Genomic DNA, 17539 nt, shown 5'->3' with positions numbered 1-17539 from the left:
GGGGGGAGTAGAGGAGTTATAGGGGCGGAGTAGAGGAGTTATAGGGGGGAGTAGAGAGTTATAGGGGGGTAGAGGAGTTATAGGGGGGAGTAGAGGAGTTATAGGGGGGGAGTAGAGGAGTTTATAGGGGTGAAGTAGAGGCTTTATGGGGGGGAGTAGAGGCGTTATGGGGGGGAGTAGAGGAGTTATGGGGGGGAGTATAGAGTTATGGGGGAGTGAGAGGTTATGGGGGAGTAGAGAGTTATAGGGGGGAGTAGAGGAGTTATGAATGGAGTAGAGGAGTTATAGTGGAGAGTAGAGGAGTTTATAGGGGGGAGTAGAGGAGTTATAGGGTGAGTAGAGGAGTTATCCGGGGGGGGAGTAGAGGGTTATACGGGGGGAGGAGAGGAGTTATAGGAGGGAGTAGAGGAGTGGTTAGAGGAGTTATCGGGGGAGTAGAGGATTATGGGGGGTAAGAGAATGGGGGGAGTAGAGGAGTAATGGGGGGAGTAGAGGAGTTATAGGGGGAGTAGAGGAGTTACGGGGGGAGTAGAGGAGTTATAGGGGGAGTAGAGGAGTTATGGGGGAGTAGAGGAGTTATGGGGAGTAGAGGAGTTATGGGGGAGTAGAGAGTTAGAGGGGGGAGTAGAGGAGTTATAGGGGGAGTAGAGGAGTTATAGTGGAGAGTAGAGGAGTTATAGGGGGGAGTAGAGGAGTTATAGGGGGGAGTAGAGGAGTTATAAGGGGGGAGTAGAGGAGTTATAAGGGGGGAGTAGAGGAGTTATGGGGGGAGTAGAGGAGTTATAGGGGGGAGTAGAGGAGTTATGGGGGGCGTGTAGAGGAGTTATGGGGGGCGTAGAGTAGAGGAGTTATAGGGGGGAGTAGAGGAGTTATATGGGGGGAGTAGAGCAGTTATAGGGGGTTATTCGGGGAGTAGAGGAGTTATAGGGGGGAGTAGAGGAGTTATAGGGGGAGTAGAGGAGTTATAGGGGGAGTAGAGGAGTTTTCGGGGGAGTAGAGGAGTTATGGGGGAGTAAAGGAGTTATGGGGGGAGTAGAGGAGTTATAGGGGGGAGTAGAGGAGTTATAGGGGGGGAGTAGAGGAGTTATAGGGGGGGGAGTAGAGGATAGGGGGGAGTAGAGGAGTTTATAGGGGAGTAGAGGAGTTATAGGGGGAGTAGAGGAGTTATAGGGGGGGAGTAGAGGAGTTATAGGGGGGAGTAGAGGCGTTATGGGGGGGAGTAGAGGCGTTATGGGGGGAGTAGAGGAGTTATGGGGGGGGAGTATAGGAGTTATGGGGGGAGTAGAGGAGTTATGGGGGGAGTAGAGGAGTTATAGGGGGGAGTAGAGGAGTTATAGAATGGAGTAGAGGAGTTATAGTGGAGAGTAGAGGAGTTATAGGGGGGAGTAGAGGAGTTATAGGGGTGAGTAGAGGAGTTATAAGGGGGAGTAAAGGAGTTATGGGGGGAGTAAAGGAGTTATGGGGGAGTAGAGGAGTTATGGGGGGGAGTAGAGGAGTTATAGTGGAGAGTAGAGGAGTTATAGGGGTGAGTAGAGGAGTTATAGGGGTGAGTAGAGGAGTTATCGGGGGGAGTAGAGGAGTTATAGGGGGGAGTAGAGGAGTTATAGGAGGGAGTAGAGGAGTTGTAGAGGAGTTATCGGGGGGAGTAGAGGAGTTATGGGGGGGTAAAGGAGTAATGGGGGGGAGTAGAGGAGTAATGGGGGGGGAGTAGAGGAGTTATAGGGGGAGTAGAGGAGGTTACGGGGGGGGAGTAGAGGAGTTTACGGGGGGGAGTAGAGGAGTTATAGGGGGGAGTAGAGGAGTTATGGGGGGAGTAGAGGAGTGTATGGGGGGAGTAGAGGAGTTATGGGGGGAGTAGAGGAGTTATAGGGGGGAGTAGAGGAGTTATAGGGGGGAGTAGAGGAGTTATAGTGGAGAGTAGAGGAGTTATAGGGGGGGAGTAGAGAGAGAGTTATAGGGGGGAGTAGAGGAGTTATAGGGGGAGTAGAGGAGTTATAAGGGGGGAGTAGAGGAGTTATAAGGGGGGAGTAGAGGAGTTATGGGGGAAGTAGAGGAGTTATAGGGGGAGTAGAGGAGTTATATGGGGGGGAGTAGAGCAGTTTATAGGGGGGTATTCGGGGAGTAGAGGATTATAGGGGGGAGTAGAGGAGTTATAGGGGGAGTAGAGGAGTTATAGGGGGGAGTAGAGGAGTTTTCGGGGAGTAGAGGAGTTATGGGGGGAGTAAAGGAGTTATGGGGGGAGTAGTAGGAGTTATAGGGGTGAGTAGAGGAGTGTATAGGGGGGAGTAGAGGAGTTATAGGGGGGGGGAGTAGAGGAGTTATAGGGGGGAGTAGAGGAGTTATAGGGGGAGTAGAGGAGTTATAGGGGGAGTAGAGGAGTTATAGGGGGGAGTAGAGGAGTTATAGGGGGGAGTAGAGGCGTTATGGGGGGGAGTAGAGGCGTTATGGGGGGGAGTATAGGAGTTATGGGGGGGAGTATAGGAGTTATGGGGGGAGTAGAGGAGTTATGGGGGGAGTAGAGGAGTTATGGGGGAGTAGAGGAGTTATAGGAGGGAGTATAGGAGTTATAGGGGGGAGTAGAGGAGTTATAAGGGGGGAAGAGTAGAGGAGTTATAAGGGGGGAGTAGAGGAGTTATGGGGGGAGTAGAGGAGTTATAGGGGGAGTAGAGGAGTTTAGGGGGGGCGTAGAGGAGTTATAGGGGGTTATTCGGGAGTAGAGGAGTTATAGGGGGGAGTAGAGGAGTTATAGGGGAGTAGAGGGAGTAGAGGAGGGTTTCGGGGGAGTTGGAGAGTAGAGGAGTTATGGGGGGAGTAGAGGAGTTATAGGGGGAAGTAGCTGAGTTATAGGGGGGGAGTAGAGGAGTTATGGGGGGAGTAGAGGAGTTATAGGGGGAAGTAGCTGAGTTATAGGGGGGGGGAGGATAGAGGAGGTTATAGTGGCGTAGAGGAGTTATAGGGGGGAGTATAGGAGTAGATAGATAGAGAGTAGAGGCGTTATAGGGGGGAGTAGAGGCGTTATGGGGGGGAGTAGAGGCGTTATGGGGGGGAGTAGAGGAGTTATGGGGGGAGTAGAGGAGTTATGGGGGAGTAGAGGAGTTATGGGGGGAGTAGAGGAGTTATAGGAGGGAGTAGAGGAGTTATAGGGGGGAGTAGAGGAGTTATAGGGGGGGAGTAAGGGAGTTATAAGGGGGGAGTAGAGGAGTTATAGGGGGGGAGTAGAGGAGTTATAGGGGGGGAGTAGAGGAGTTATAGGGGGGGAGTAGAGGAGTTATAGGGGGGGAGTAGAGGAGTTATAGGAGGGAGTAGAGGAGTTATGGGGGGGAGTAGAGGAGTTTTGGGGAGGAGTAGAGGATTTATAGGAGGGGAGTAGAGGGGTTATAGGGTGGAGTAGAGGAGTTGTAGGGGGGGAGTAGAGGAGTTATAGGAGGGAGTAGAGGAGTTATGGGGGGGAGTAGAGGAGTTATAAGGGGGGAGTAGAGGAGTTATAGGGGGGGAGTAGAGGAGTTATAGGGGGGGAGTAGAGGAGTTATAGGGGGGGAGTAGAGGAGTTATAGGGGGGAGTAGAGGAGTTATAGGAGGGAGTAGAGGAGTTATGGGGGGGGAGTAGAGGAGTTTTGGGGAGGAGTAGAGGATTTATAGGAGGGGAGTAGAGGGGTTATAGGGTGGAGTAGAGAGTTGTAGGGGGGGAGTAGAGGAGTTATAGGAGGGAGTAGAGGAGTTATGGGGGGGAGTAGAGGAGTTTTGGGGAGGGAGTAGAGGAGTTATAGGGGGGGAGTAGAGGAGTTTATAGGAGGGGAGTAGAGGAGTTATAGGGGGGCGTAGAGGAGTTATAGGGGGGGAGTAGAGGAGTTATAGGAGGGAGTATAGGAGTTATGGAGGGGAGTAGAGGAGTTATGGAGGGGAGTAGAGGAGTTATAGGAGGGAGTAGAGGAGTTATAGGGGGGAGTAGAGAGTTATAGGGGGGAGTAGAGGAGTTATAGGGGGGAGTAGAGGAGTTATAGCGGGGGAGTAGAGGAGTTATAGGAGGAGTAGAGGAGTTATAGGGGGGAGTAGAGGAGTTATAGGAGGGAGTAGAGGAGTTATAGGGGGGGAGTAGAGGAGTTATAGGGGGGGAGTAGAGGAGTTATAGCGGGGAGTAGAGGAGTTATAGGAGGGAGTAGAGGAGTTATAGGGGGGAGTAGAGGAGTTATAGGAGGGAGTAGAGGAGTTATAGGGGGGAATAGAGGAGTTATAGGGGGGAGTAGAGGAGTTATAGGGGGAGTAGAGGAGTTATAGGGGGGAGTAGAGGAGTTATAGGGGGGAGTAGAGGAGTTATAGGGGGGAGTTGAGGAGTTATAGGGGGGAGTAGAGGAGTTATGGGGGGTTATTGGGGGGAGTAGAGGAGTTATAGGGGGGTTATGGGGGGGAGTAGAGGAGTTATAGGGGGGAGTAGAGGAGTTATAGGAGGGAGTAGAGGAGTTATAGGAGGGAGTAGAGGAGTTATAGGGGGGAGTAGAGTTATGGGGGGGAGTAGATGAGTTATAGGGGGGTCAACAATAATACCCCTGTCGAGGCTCCCCAGCCCTTCCTAGTCCCCAGCCTGCTAATTTGCCCCAAGAGCAGATTTCATAGACAACACTTTGATGTGTGTGTCGCTTGCATTATTGAGGTGGCTTATTTATGAAATGGATGTGCTGTGCATGAGAGTTCCATCATTACATGAATGAGTGTAGAATATATATTGCAGATGTTCCTATAGATCTAAGACTCTTTTTGAATGGGCTCTACCGTCCTCCCCTATGATGCAACGGCTGTGTAACCTCAATATTTGATGGATAATTGTTTCCTGTGTTGAACAAAGAACCTAAGTCACCAGCCTTGTAAGAATTGCACATACACTCATTCTTCACTCGTAGATGGTTTATAATCTTCCACTCTCTCTCAATTACATTTCAATGTACTTTATTGGCATGACATACAGTATTGATACATCGTGCCAAAGCACAATGTTACATTATAAAAAGAGTCATTAACAAGTATTAACAATAGAAAATGACCATGTTATGGAAATCAACAGAATGATCCAGTAATGATGTTAATATGGGGGTGAAATAAAATAAAATAATAATAATAATAATAAATAATATACATTCTTCCTCATCCTATTGCAATTGTCACTAACTGTCATCTTGTGACAGAGTGTTATGTAGTGTGCTGCCAACCTACAGCTTTCTATGTCCTCTCCTAGTAGGATTGGTAGCTTTTCTTCATCAGAGCGTTTTTTGAAACTTTGAATTTTAAATAAAAATGTGGGGAAGTTATGTTCTCTAATGGTTGTGTATTTTGTGCATTTAGTGAGGAAGTACAGCTCTGTCGCTGCTTCTTTCATAATGCAGTGGTCACTGCCTGCCTTCTTTTGGCAGCCAGCTTTTTATGTCTGCCCTTTGTTATGGCTAGGCTGTGCTCACTGGCCGCCCTTTGTTAAGGCTAGGCTGTGCTCACTGGCTACCCTTTGTTATGGCTAGGCTGTGCTCACTGGCCGCCCTTTGTTATGGCTAGGCTGTGCTCACTGGCCGCCCTTTGTTATGGCTATGCTGTGCTCACTGGCCGCCCTTTGTTATGGCTAGGCTGTGCTCACTGGCTACCCTTTGTTATGGCTAGGCTGTGCTCACTGGCTACCCTTTGTTATGGCTAGGCTGTGCTCACTGGCTACCCTTTGTTATGGCTAGGCTGTGCTCACTGGCTACCCTTTGTTATGGCTAGGCTGTGTTCACTGGCTGCCCTTTGATATCATTTGCCTCTCTCTCAAGTCAATTCAAAGGGCTTCTCTCTCTCTCTGTCTCTCATATGAGGTGTTTTTCCCAGCCGCCACTCTCCAGAGCCACGAAGCAGATACCCTGTCTTCCTATAGAGTCTAATTAACAGGCTTTACCTGACAAACTAATTGCACAATCCCTCATTAGTCTTAAAAGCCTCATCAGTTTGGGATGCAGCGGAAAGAAACTCATTGATTCCACGAAAAGGGAGAGAGAGGAGGGAGAGAGAGACTATGAGCCCTACCTCCAACACATTCTCCTGTTTCCATGGAGACCAGGGAGCCAATCGGGTGGCCCGGCTGCGGGCTGTACTACCGTGAGCAGAGGAGAGGTGGTGTAGGGAGGATGTGGATGAGATCCGGTGTGTATTAGAGACAATAAATATATAATTCTCGCTCCTGCAGGTTATCCCCATGCTTTTGATGGCTAGCTCTGTCTCCTCCGCCTTGGCATGTGTTCAGCCATCATCACCCAGCATGGGTTTAAAGGGAGGTTGTTTATCAGTGTTAAACAGGCAGCCTCCCAGCCTCACTATGCCCTGCTCTACCACTACACACCCCCTGCCTGCCTTTTGGACCTGCCTCGTTACATCACAGAGCTCTTTCTGGCTGGCTGTTTGTGACTGAGAGTGAGAGTGTATGTGAGAGTGTATGAGTCTGTGCGCACGCTTCTGCTCCGTTGAGTCAAGTCCCATTGACGAGCCAGGAGGATGGACAAGCCGAGCGTGTGGCGTGCCGTGGTGAGCAGCACCGACCCCAGGCGTCCCCGCAGCGAGTCCAGCACACCACCCGGCGGCGGGGCTCACCCGGACAGACCCAGCTCTGCCATGTCCTACCGGCTATATGACATGTGAGTAGTAGCAGTCCCTGTGAGCCTAATGCTGTATGAATGGGGCTGTATGGAGGTGTGGCTGTGGCTGGGCTGATGCAACCAGGCAGGCACTGGTCCTTCCATTCTTCATTGACAAGGATGCAGTGTGGCACTTTGTTATTGCAGTGTCTCCAGTGCATGTGCTGAGTCACCTAGCTGGCGCTTGCAGACCTTGCTCTGTCCTCTCATCCTGTCATGTCTGGAGAATAGAGATGGGATGAGTTTGTGGCTCTGCCAACAGAGCTCTCTCCCTTAGTTAACAACCCTAGCCCTAAGGGGAATGGTGGTCATGTGAGGGGATGTCTGTTGTGTGTGTGGTAGACGTGTGTTGGTGGTAAACATGGCTGTTAATATTTATATGATCAATTACTTTTTTAAATAATTTTTGTTGAAATGCACACTGTATGATGTGATGAGGGAGGATGAAGGGTTTTTGTTAGACTGTTGGGATGTTATACTGTCAGATTGTTTCCATTGTGATTGAAATCACCCTGTCATGGGAGTTGCTTTGTTTTGAGTGGCTGATGATTGACAAGGAGAATATGACTCAATTTTGGCTGATGCTATGACGGCTTTTATGTAGTGCGTGATTTCATCCCAGCTCTGGTGTGTGCGTGTGTGTGTGTGTGTGTGTGTGCGTGTGTGCGCGTGCGTGCGTTATGGATACGGCTGGTACTTGTAGTGTAGTGGATGTTATTTTTGGGATGTCGTTGTTCGTTTTGGATGTTCCATGCTTGTCTCTACAGTTTAGCGTTGTTGCTACCTCAGCTGAATAAATCTTTGTGTCATCTCTGATTAGGTCTTTGTTTGTGAAAGGATACAGGAATCATATTGTATTCCTGTATCACACAGTGAACCTCCAACCTCTCTCTTCCGGAGGGGTGGGGGGGTTGAATTTCTATTGTTGTTTCGGTGCAGGTGCCTGCGCCAAAATCGGTTTGTTGCAACATGATTCCACACAGAGCTCATAAACTGAAAAAAAGAGATATCATCACATAAAAATCTATTTTTGTCAGTTTATCCTGATTTGCATTTTGTGATGGTATGCAACCTAACCAAGATGCATTGGTTAGTGTGCACTTATAATATAATGATTATCAGATAGATCTTCATGTGTGTGGATGCGTATTGCTCAGGTATCATTATGTGTTATATGAATTTGCCCGTCACTGGGTGATCATTTTGTGCAGAAAATAGGGATCAGTCCACTTAATAAATATGCAATAGCCTCTGCCAAGTCCTTCACATGCAATCTGGTCTTGTTACTCACAATCCCAAAAGCTAGAGTCGTTTTGCAGTACCTACAATATTATAACACATGATTATTCACAGTGATGCTTTCATTTTGTGTGGTATTTTTCAGTATTCAAGTAATACGTCATAAGCCCCAGGCAGGCCACCACTGCTACAGTCCATACCTGTGTGTTTTTCTTCTGCTTGACTGGGATGGTTATAAGCATTGCATAATCAGCAGCACCATCTGTCTCCGATTCCTTGTCTTTCCTGTAGCAGTCCACTTCACTGGACACAGACTGATTAATGCAGGTCAGGAATGAAAGGTGACACGGGGGTCAGGGTTAAAGGGCTATACCTAAATTCAAACAATAACAACGTGGATACCCCGCCACTTGTTTTGCTAAACAGCTGAGAGAAAAATAACCCCTCTCAAATTCATAGACAGACCAATGGATGCAAGAACTGACCATGAGATCAAAATGATCCTTTTAACCATGTTTTGAAACTGTGTTTGTTTACATTGACTTTGTTAAGAAACGTAGGAGTAAAACAAGCTTACAGTGCATTCAGAAAGTATTTTTTCACATTTTGTTACATTTTGTTCCGTTACAGCTACGTAAAAAAAAAATGTACTCATCAATATACACACAATACCCCATACGGACAAAGTGAAAACAGGTTTTAAGAAATGTTTGGAAATGTATATGAAAAAATAAAAAAACACACCTTATTTACATAAGTATTCAGACCATTTGCTATGAGACTCGAAATTGAGCTCAGGTGCATCTTGTTTCCATTGATCGTATTAGAGATGTTTCTACAACTTGATTGGAGTCCACCTGTGGTAAATTCAATTGATTGGACATGATTTGGAAAGTCACACACCTGTCTATATAAGATCCCACAGTTGACAGTGCATGTCAGAGCAAAAACCAAGCCATGAGGTCGAAGGAATTGTCCATATAGCTCCGAGACAGGATCGTGTTGAGGCACAGATCTGGTGAAGGGTACCAAAAACGTTCTGCGGCATTGAACACATCATTATTAAATGGAAGACATTTGAATCCACCAAGACTCTTCCTAGAGCTGGCCGCCCGGCCAAACTGAGCAATCGGGAGAGAAGGGCCTTAGTCAGGGAGGTTACTCTGACAGAGCTCCAGTGTTCCTCTGTGGAGATGGGAGAACCTTCCAGAAGGACAACCAGCTTTGCAGCACTCCACCAATCAGGCCTTTATGGTAGAGTGGCCAGACGGAAGTCACTCTTCAGTAAAAGGCACATGACAGCCCGCTTGGATTTTGCCAACAGGCACTTAAAGGACAAGATTCTCTGGTCTGTTGAAACCGAGGTTGAATTCCTTGGCCTGAATGTCAAGCGTCTGGAGGAAACCTGGCACCATCCCTACGGTGGTGGCAGCATCATGCTGTGTGGATGTTTTTCAGCAGCAGGGACTGGGAGACTAGTCAGGATCTAAGGAAAGATGAACAGAGCAAAGTACAGAGAGATCCTTGATGAAAACCTGCTCCAGAGCACTCAGGACCTCAGACTGGTTTGAAGGTTCACCTTCCAACAGGACAACGACCTGTTGAAAGGGGCACACAGCCAAGGCAATGCAGGAGTGGCTTCGGATCAGGTCTCTGAATGTCCTTGAGTGGCCCAGCCAGAGCCCGGACTTGAACCTGATCAATCCTCTCAAGCTTCTCTGGAAGCTTGAGAGGATCTGCAGAGAAAAATGAGAGAAACTCCCCAAATGCAGCTGTGCCAGGCTTGTACCGTCATACCCAAGAAGACTCCAGGCTGTAATTGCTGTCAAAGGTGCTTCAACAAAGTACTGAGTAAAAGGTTTGAATACTTATGTAAATGTTATATATATATATTTTTTTTTTAATACATTAGCAAACTTTTTTTTATTGTATTGCTTTGTTAGTACAGGGTATTGTGTGTAGATTGATGGGGGGGGGAATATATATACATTTTAGAGTAAGGCTGTAACCTAAGGAAATATGGAAAAGTCAAGGGGTCTGAATACTTTCCGAAGGCACTGTAACATTCAAAATGGGTGAACATTTCCTTTTAAGTAGATTTAAAACCAGATGCTTAGTAGTAGTATTTTACTGGGTAACTTACTGGGTGATTGTTTTACTTTACTTTTACAGAGAAAATACTGATAATCACCATCCAACTATGATCCAACTATACAGAATGAAGGAGACCTATAGTCATCACTTCCCTATGAACCTGACTGTGGCAGTACAGAGATATGAACCTGACTGTGGCAGTACAGAGATATGAACCTGACTGTGTCAGTACAGAGATATGAACCTGACTGTGTCAGTACAGAGATATGAACCTGACTGTGGCAGTACAGAGATATGAACTTGACTGTGGCAGTACAGAGATATTAACTTGACTGTGGCAGTACAGAGATATGAACCTGACTGTGTCAGTACAGAGATATGAACCTGACTGTGGCAGTACAGAGATATGAACCTGACTGTGGCAGTACAGAGATATGAACCTGACTGTGGCAGTACAGAGATATGAACCTGACTGTGGCAGTACAGAGATATGAACCTGACTGTGGCAGTACAGAGATATGAACCTGACTGTGGCAGTACAGAGATATGAACCTGACTGTGGCAGTACAGAGATATGAACCTGACTTTGGCAGTACATAGATATGAACCTGACTGTGGCAGTACAGAGATATGAACCTGATTGTGTCAATACAGAGATATGAACCTGACTGTGGCAGTAGTAGAGATGTGATCTAATATAGTATGATCGTCAGAGACTGGTCCCTACTGATGACATGCAGTATGATGACAAGAGAGTGTTTACATACAATCAACTTGGCACAAGAGCTGGGAAAAACAGAATTTGTACAGTATTGGGTGATATACTCTGTCATTATGCCCATTTCTACTACTACCCTTCTCTCTGATGGCCCAGGGGACAGTGGCTCAGGGAAGGATGGGACAGTGTTATTGTGAAGACAGTCTCGTACATCCATGCAGAATGTATCTGCGCATTACCATGCGTGTGTGTGTGTGTGTGTGGTGAGTGACTTGCAGGGCTGTTGCTTACTGCCCCATGTGCTGACTAGATCAGATGTGACAGCATGCTCTCTGTATTGCCTGGCCAAGCAGTGACAGCAGGATTATTTACATAGTCACAGTCTTACATAATGGCCAGCATGAACATAGGGGTCAAATCCATTTCATTTTTCCTTTGTATCTCTGTGGTTAAATTCCATTTCAATTCAGTCAATTAAGTGCATAACATTTCTAAGAATTGAATGATCGGCCTATTCATTGGAAATACTTTCTTGAAATGGAAATAGAATTTCTATTAATATTATAATCTGAAATGATGGATGGAATTTGATCTGAGCCAATCGTTGGCCGTGGCAGCATGTGATATGCAGACTGTGGCTATGCAGGCCGGTAGGTAACAGCCTGTCATGCTTCCTTGTGTCCTGCTGCCTGACTCTGCAGTTCCAGCGCTGAGCTGTGTGCTGCCGTGTACTCAGGCTAAAAGCAGAGAAATGTGCTGCCGTGTACTCATGCTAAAAGCAGAGAAATGTGCTGCCGTGTACTCAGGCTAAAAGCAGAGAAATGTGCTGCCGTGTACTCAGGCTAAAGGCAGAGAAATGTGCTGCCGTGTACTCAGGCTAAAGACAGAGAAATGTGCTGCCGTGTACTCAGGCTAAAGACAGAGAAATGTGCTGCCGTGTACTCAGGCTAAAGACAGAGAAATGTGCTGCCGTGTACTCAGGCTAAAGACAGAGAAATGTTCTGCTGTGTACTCAGGCTAAAGGCAGAGAAATGTCCTGCCGTGTACTCAGGTTAAAAGCAGAGAAATGTGCTGCCGTGTACTCAGGCTAAAGACAGAGAAATGTGCTGCCGTGTACTCAGGCTAAAGGCAGAGAAATGTGCTGCCGTGTACTCAGGCTAAAAGCAGAGAAATGTGCTGCCGTGTACTCAGGCTAAAAGCAGAGAAATGTGCTGCCAGTGCCTGGCGGTGGTGGTGACGCACTCTGTTGTTTGTCTGCCTAGCGTAGCGCTGGCGTCATCAGGACAGCGGCTTCACAATTCCATCTACCAGCTAATATCTGGGTATGGGCATCCCTGCATCGATGCTTGAGCCTTTAGGCTACACTACAGCTACTCTACATCCCTCCAGAGAATCCGACATTATTCAAATGAACCGTGACAACCCAGAATGTATATCCATTATGTTTTAGTTTTTTACATGAAAAGTCCATATTGTTTTATGTGGAGAAATTTTGGGAAATATATGATTGGAGTATTTCAACATATTTCTTCCTGGGCACGTAGTCAAACTCCTATCAGTAAACCTCTCTGCACCAGGAGGCTGTTAATAAGGTCGCTCATAGCCTAAAATGTCCCTACACCCCTTATCCCAGCACCTCACATCTACACCCCTTATCCCAGCACCTCACATCTACACCCCTTATCCCAGCACCTCACGTCTACACCCCTTATCCCAGCACCTCACATCTACACCCTTTATCCCAGCACCTCACATCCACACCCCTTATCCCAACACCTCACATCTACACCCCTTATCCCAGCACCTCACATCTATACCCCTTATCCCAGCACCTCACATCTACACCATTTATCCCAGCACCTCACATCTACACCCTTATCCCAGCGCCTCACATCTACCCTACACCCCTTATCCCAGCACCTCACATCTACACCCCTTATCCCAGCGCCTCACATCTACAACCCTTATCCCAGCGCCTCACATCTACAACCCTTATCCCAGCGCCTCACATCTACAACCCTTATCCCAGCACCTCACATCTACACCCCTTATCCCAGCACCTCACATCTACACCCCTTATCCCAACACCTCACATCTACACCCCTTATCCCAGCACCTCACATCTATACCCCTTATCCCAGCACCTCACATCTACACCCTTTATCCCAGCACCTCACATCTACACCCCTTATCCCAGCACCTCACATCTACAATACAACCCTTATCCCAGCGCCTCACATCTACACCCCTTATCCCAGCGCCTCACATCTACACCCCTTATCCCAGCGCCTCACATCTACAACCCTTATCCCAGCGCCTCACATCTACAACCCTTATCCCAGCGCCTCACATCTACAACCCTTAGCCCAGCACCTCACATCTACCCTACACCCTACACCCCTTATCCTAGCACCTCACATCTACACCCCTTATCCCAGAACCTCACATCTACCCTAAACCATTTATCCCAGCACCTCACATCTACCCTACAGCCCTTATCCCAGCACCTCACATCTACACCCCTTATACCAGAACCTCACATCTACAACCCTTATCCCAGCGCCTCACATCTACACCCCTTATCCCAGCATCTCACATCTACACCCCTTATCCCAGCGCCTCACATCTACACCCCTTATCCCAGCACCTCACATCTACACCCCTTATCCCAGCATCTCACATCTACCATACAACCCTTATCCCAGCACCTCACATCTACACCCCTTATCCCAGCGCCTCACATCTACAACCCTTATCCCAGCGCCTCACATCTATACCCCTTATCCCAGCGCCTCACATCTACACCCCTTATCCCAGCACCTCACATCTACACCCCTTATCCCAGCACCTCACATCTACAACCCTTATCCCAGCGCCTCACATCTACACCCCTTATCCCAGCACCTCACATCTACACCCCTTATCCCAGCATCTCACATCTACAACCCTTATCCCAGCGCCTCACATCTACAACCCTTAGCCCAGCACCTCACATCTACCCTACAACCCTTAGTCCAGAACCTCACATCTACCCTACAACCCTTAGTCCAGAACCTCACAACCTACCCTACAACCCTTAGTCCAGAACCTCACATCTAGCCTACAACCCTTAGTCCAGCACCTTACATCTACCCTACAACCCTTAGTCCAGAACCTCACATCTACCCTACAACCCTTAGTCCAGAACCTCACATCTACCCTACAACCCTTAGTCCAGAACCTCACATCTACCCTACAACCCTTAGTCCAGCACCTTACATCTACCCTACAACCCTTAGTCCAGAACCTCACATCTACCCTACAACCCTTAGTCCAGAACCTCACATCTACCCTACAACCCTTAGTCCAGAACCTCACATCTACCCTACAGCCATTTCTGTTCTGTTGGCCTGGGAAAATAGGGGTTTCCTTCATGAGGAACAGGGGTTCTACATTTGAATTCCGAAAGGAAACTGTCCTGAAATTTAAACAACAGCCTCCTCCAGCTTAGAAAGGTGAATAGGCGAGGCGCCCTGAACCAAACACTGCTTTAGTCAGAGTAGAGTAGACACATTTGTGTCAATCTGACAAGCATCTTTATGTGTCTAAAAAAACAGCTGCAGTTCATGTTACACAATGTGTGTTGAGTGTATGCCCACGTGTGCGTGTGTTTGTGTAGCTTTGACCAAATCCCTCCTTTAAAAGGTCTATCCGGAGTTATTACCTCCCTTTTTGGACTGTTAAATTCATGATATATAGCCATTGATTTTGAAGAATATAACTCATAAATGCCTCATAAGCTTAGTTAAACTGTCGTGCCCCAACATAACCAAAAATATACAGTGCATCCGGAAAGTATTCAGACCCCTTGACTTTTTCCTCATTTTGTTATGTTACAGCCTTATTCTAAAAATGATTCAATTGCTTTTTTATTATTTAACGATTCCAGAACAGGCCATTTTACCAGTAAGTAAACTTATGGCTTTGTTCCCAGAACCAATGGTAAACCAAAAACGTACATTCCCACAACTTCCAAGGAACCAAGTGTGCTAGCTGGGAAGTGGCCAGCAGCATACCACCCTGCATCCCACTGCTGGCTTGCTTCTAAAGCTAAGCAGGGTTGGTCCCTGGATGGGAGACCAGATGCTGCTGAAAGTGGTGTTGGAGGGCCAGTAGGAAGCACCCTTTCCTCAGGTCTCAAAAAATATCCCAATGCCTCAGGGCAGTGATTGAGGACGTTTCCCTGTGCAGGGTGCCGTCTTTCGGATGGGAAGTTAAACAGCTGTCCTGACTCTCTGTGTCATTAAAGATCCCATGGCACTTATCGTAAGAGTAGGTGTGTTAACCCAGGTGTCCTGGCTAAATTCCCAATCTGAGCCTCATACTATCACGGTCACCCAATCATCTCCAGCTTACAATTGGCTCATTCATTCCACCTCCTCTCCCCTGTAACTATTCCCCAGGTCATTGCTGTAAATGAGAATGTGTTCTCAGTTAAATAAAAATCTATGTAAAAGTTGCCAAAAATATAAATAGTAAAGTACAGATACAATTTAAGTAGTACTTTAAAGTATTTTTACTTAAGTACATTACAGCACTGAATCTACTCTCCATTGGGGTGATGGACAGCTAAGCATTCAGACCTCCTTGACGCTAACAGCACTGAACAGGGCCAATAAGAACAATGCTAGCCGGGGCTATGCTACAATAGCCTGGGCGCTAGTGTGTTCCAGCTATTCCATTTCAATTCAGTCAATTCTGGGTATGAATTGAAAATATGGAACCTTACGTTATTTTTCATGAGAAATTATAAATTCCTGATTTACAATTTTAATTCACCTCTTGAGTTGACTGATTTAATCAAAAAGAAACGACTCCAACCTTGTTTCCATCATTAACCTAACAGGGTTACCTCGCCAAGACAATGATAAATTGGCCGAATCAGACTAGCGCCCATGCTAGCACTAGGCAGCTCTGAAATTGGACTCTGCTCTAATACACTGGCACCCACACGAGGGCTGGGGTCACGGAATGTGATTGCTATTAGGTTTGCACTTGAAGTGCCAGCCCTGGACTGGACAGGGCTTGTTTGGAACATGCTCAGGGCACGGATTAGCTCTGGGAGCTGTAGTTCTCTCAGGGGTATGTCTCTGGGAGCTGTAGTTCTCTCAGGGGTATATTCTAGTGTTTATGCGTCCGTGGATTGAGCCATCCCATAATAGTCCCTTAACATTCCCAACAGCAGCTTCAGGCACTGAGATATAGAGCAGTGGGAAGGAGGGTGGCACAGCAGCATGCGCATGCAGAACATTGTGTTCCCACGGACAACTATACGCATTCTATGGGAACGCATGTTTACATGGTACTCTGTTATGTAATTACAATTTTACCATATTTTACCAATTACCATATTTATTTTCACTGTATTGTGACTGAAACCCTTTTATCTTGCAAGTGGTTGTCCTTAACCATTATAGGTCTAAAAGCATGCATGTGTCAAATGTATCATCCTGTTTGGTTTTCATGACTCTGAATTTCTGTGGATTGTTGATAACTCGCCAATAGATAATCCTATCATCAATATAGAGCATCACGGTTGTATGCAATGTTGTCATAACATTATGCTTAAACAATGTTCACATGATGCACCCAAATCACTGTGCATGGTCTTACTTACAAACCATTCCAATATTAACAAAAACATCACTCACAAAATCACAAAAAATGCTTTATCGCCCCACCCAGAATAGACATAATTCATTGTAATGTGTATGTTGCGTTACACATGTGAGCTCTGTCGGCTCTCTTGTGTATAAGCATGCCCTCTTTGATAGGGAAGACTATGTTCTCCATCAATTTTGTTGCCCGGCCCCAATAAAGGCCTTCACGATAGTGGGATGGAGGAGAGGGAGGACATGGATTCCACCTCCACCCTGCAGCCTCACTGGATCTCTCTTTTTCTTCTGTTCCCTCGATTCTGTTCTCTACTTTTAAACACGGTTCCAGCTTTATGTAAGTCTGTTCTCGCTCCTGCTCCCTCCTTCCTCCCCCCTCCTCTCTTGCTTAATTTTGCTCTCACATATTTCTCTTCCTCTGAACTATTTATCTCCCCATCTCTCTCTTTCTTGCTCTCCTCCCCTTTCTTTTTCCCCTTCTCTTTTTCTATCCCTGTCTCCCTCTCTTTTCCCCCCTCCTCCCTTTTCATTCTTTCTCTGTCCTCACCCTCGTTCTCGCTCTCTCCTCCCTCTCTTCTGCATGGGTTCTTTAAGTCTGGAGGCTAAACAGCAGTAGTGTAGCATCTACTTATGTGATAAGAGATTTGACTGTAATCTAAATGTTATAGTATGCATTGTTTGACACACAATGTTAAATTCAAATCTCCCTACCATCATATCTAAGCCAATATGACACCAATGTTGATTCAAATCAACTTGATTGAAGGTACACAACACATGATCTTCATGATCCGTCTGGCCGTTACCGAGAACTACTATACCGGATTTTTGCCAGGGTCGTTAGCATTTGTTCTAGACTATAGGATTAAAATGAGGTTACAGCTGTCACGATTTCCACCGAAGGTGACTCCTCTCCCTGTTCGGGCGGGGCTCGGTGGTCGGTGTTGCCGGCCTACTAACCATCACCGATCCATGTTTCCTTTTCCATTTGTTTTGTCTTTGGTTCTGTCACACCTGATTTTCATTTGTTTTGATTTCTGTGTGTATATTTACCCTGTTTCCCCGCTTAGGTTTGTGCGGGATTATTTGTTCTTGTTGCTTGTTGAGGCTTGCCTCAGTGTATTTTCGCGTGTAGTGATTTTAGTAAGGTGCGTTGTGGTACTACGCCTTACGGGTGAACTGTTTGTTCC

General features: G+C 46.8%; 1 protein-coding gene across 3 annotated transcripts in view; it reads left to right on the top strand.

Moving 5' to 3' along the window:
- LOC109869766 (IQ motif and SEC7 domain-containing protein 1) overlaps nt 1-17539 on the top strand; it is a 220219-nt gene that overhangs the window by 102009 nt on the left and 100671 nt on the right. The window contains exon 1 of one of the 3 annotated variants that reach the window (XM_031803735.1): nt 4493-6644. The exons of the other annotated variants lie outside the window; for them this stretch is intronic. Within the exon in view, the coding sequence (XP_031659595.1) occupies nt 6505-6644 (140 nt within the window). The 5' untranslated portion in view covers nt 4493-6504. Of the gene's footprint in view, nt 1-4492; nt 6645-17539 lie in introns of those variants that run through there. 3 annotated transcript variants of the gene reach the window in all.

Source organism: Oncorhynchus kisutch, linkage group LG24 (assembly GCF_002021735.2).
Source record: "Oncorhynchus kisutch isolate 150728-3 linkage group LG24, Okis_V2, whole genome shotgun sequence".
Lineage (NCBI taxonomy): Eukaryota > Metazoa > Chordata > Actinopteri > Salmoniformes > Salmonidae > Oncorhynchus > Oncorhynchus kisutch.
The sequence above is the reverse complement of the archived record's forward strand: the minus strand, read 5'-3'. Positions and strand labels throughout refer to the sequence as shown.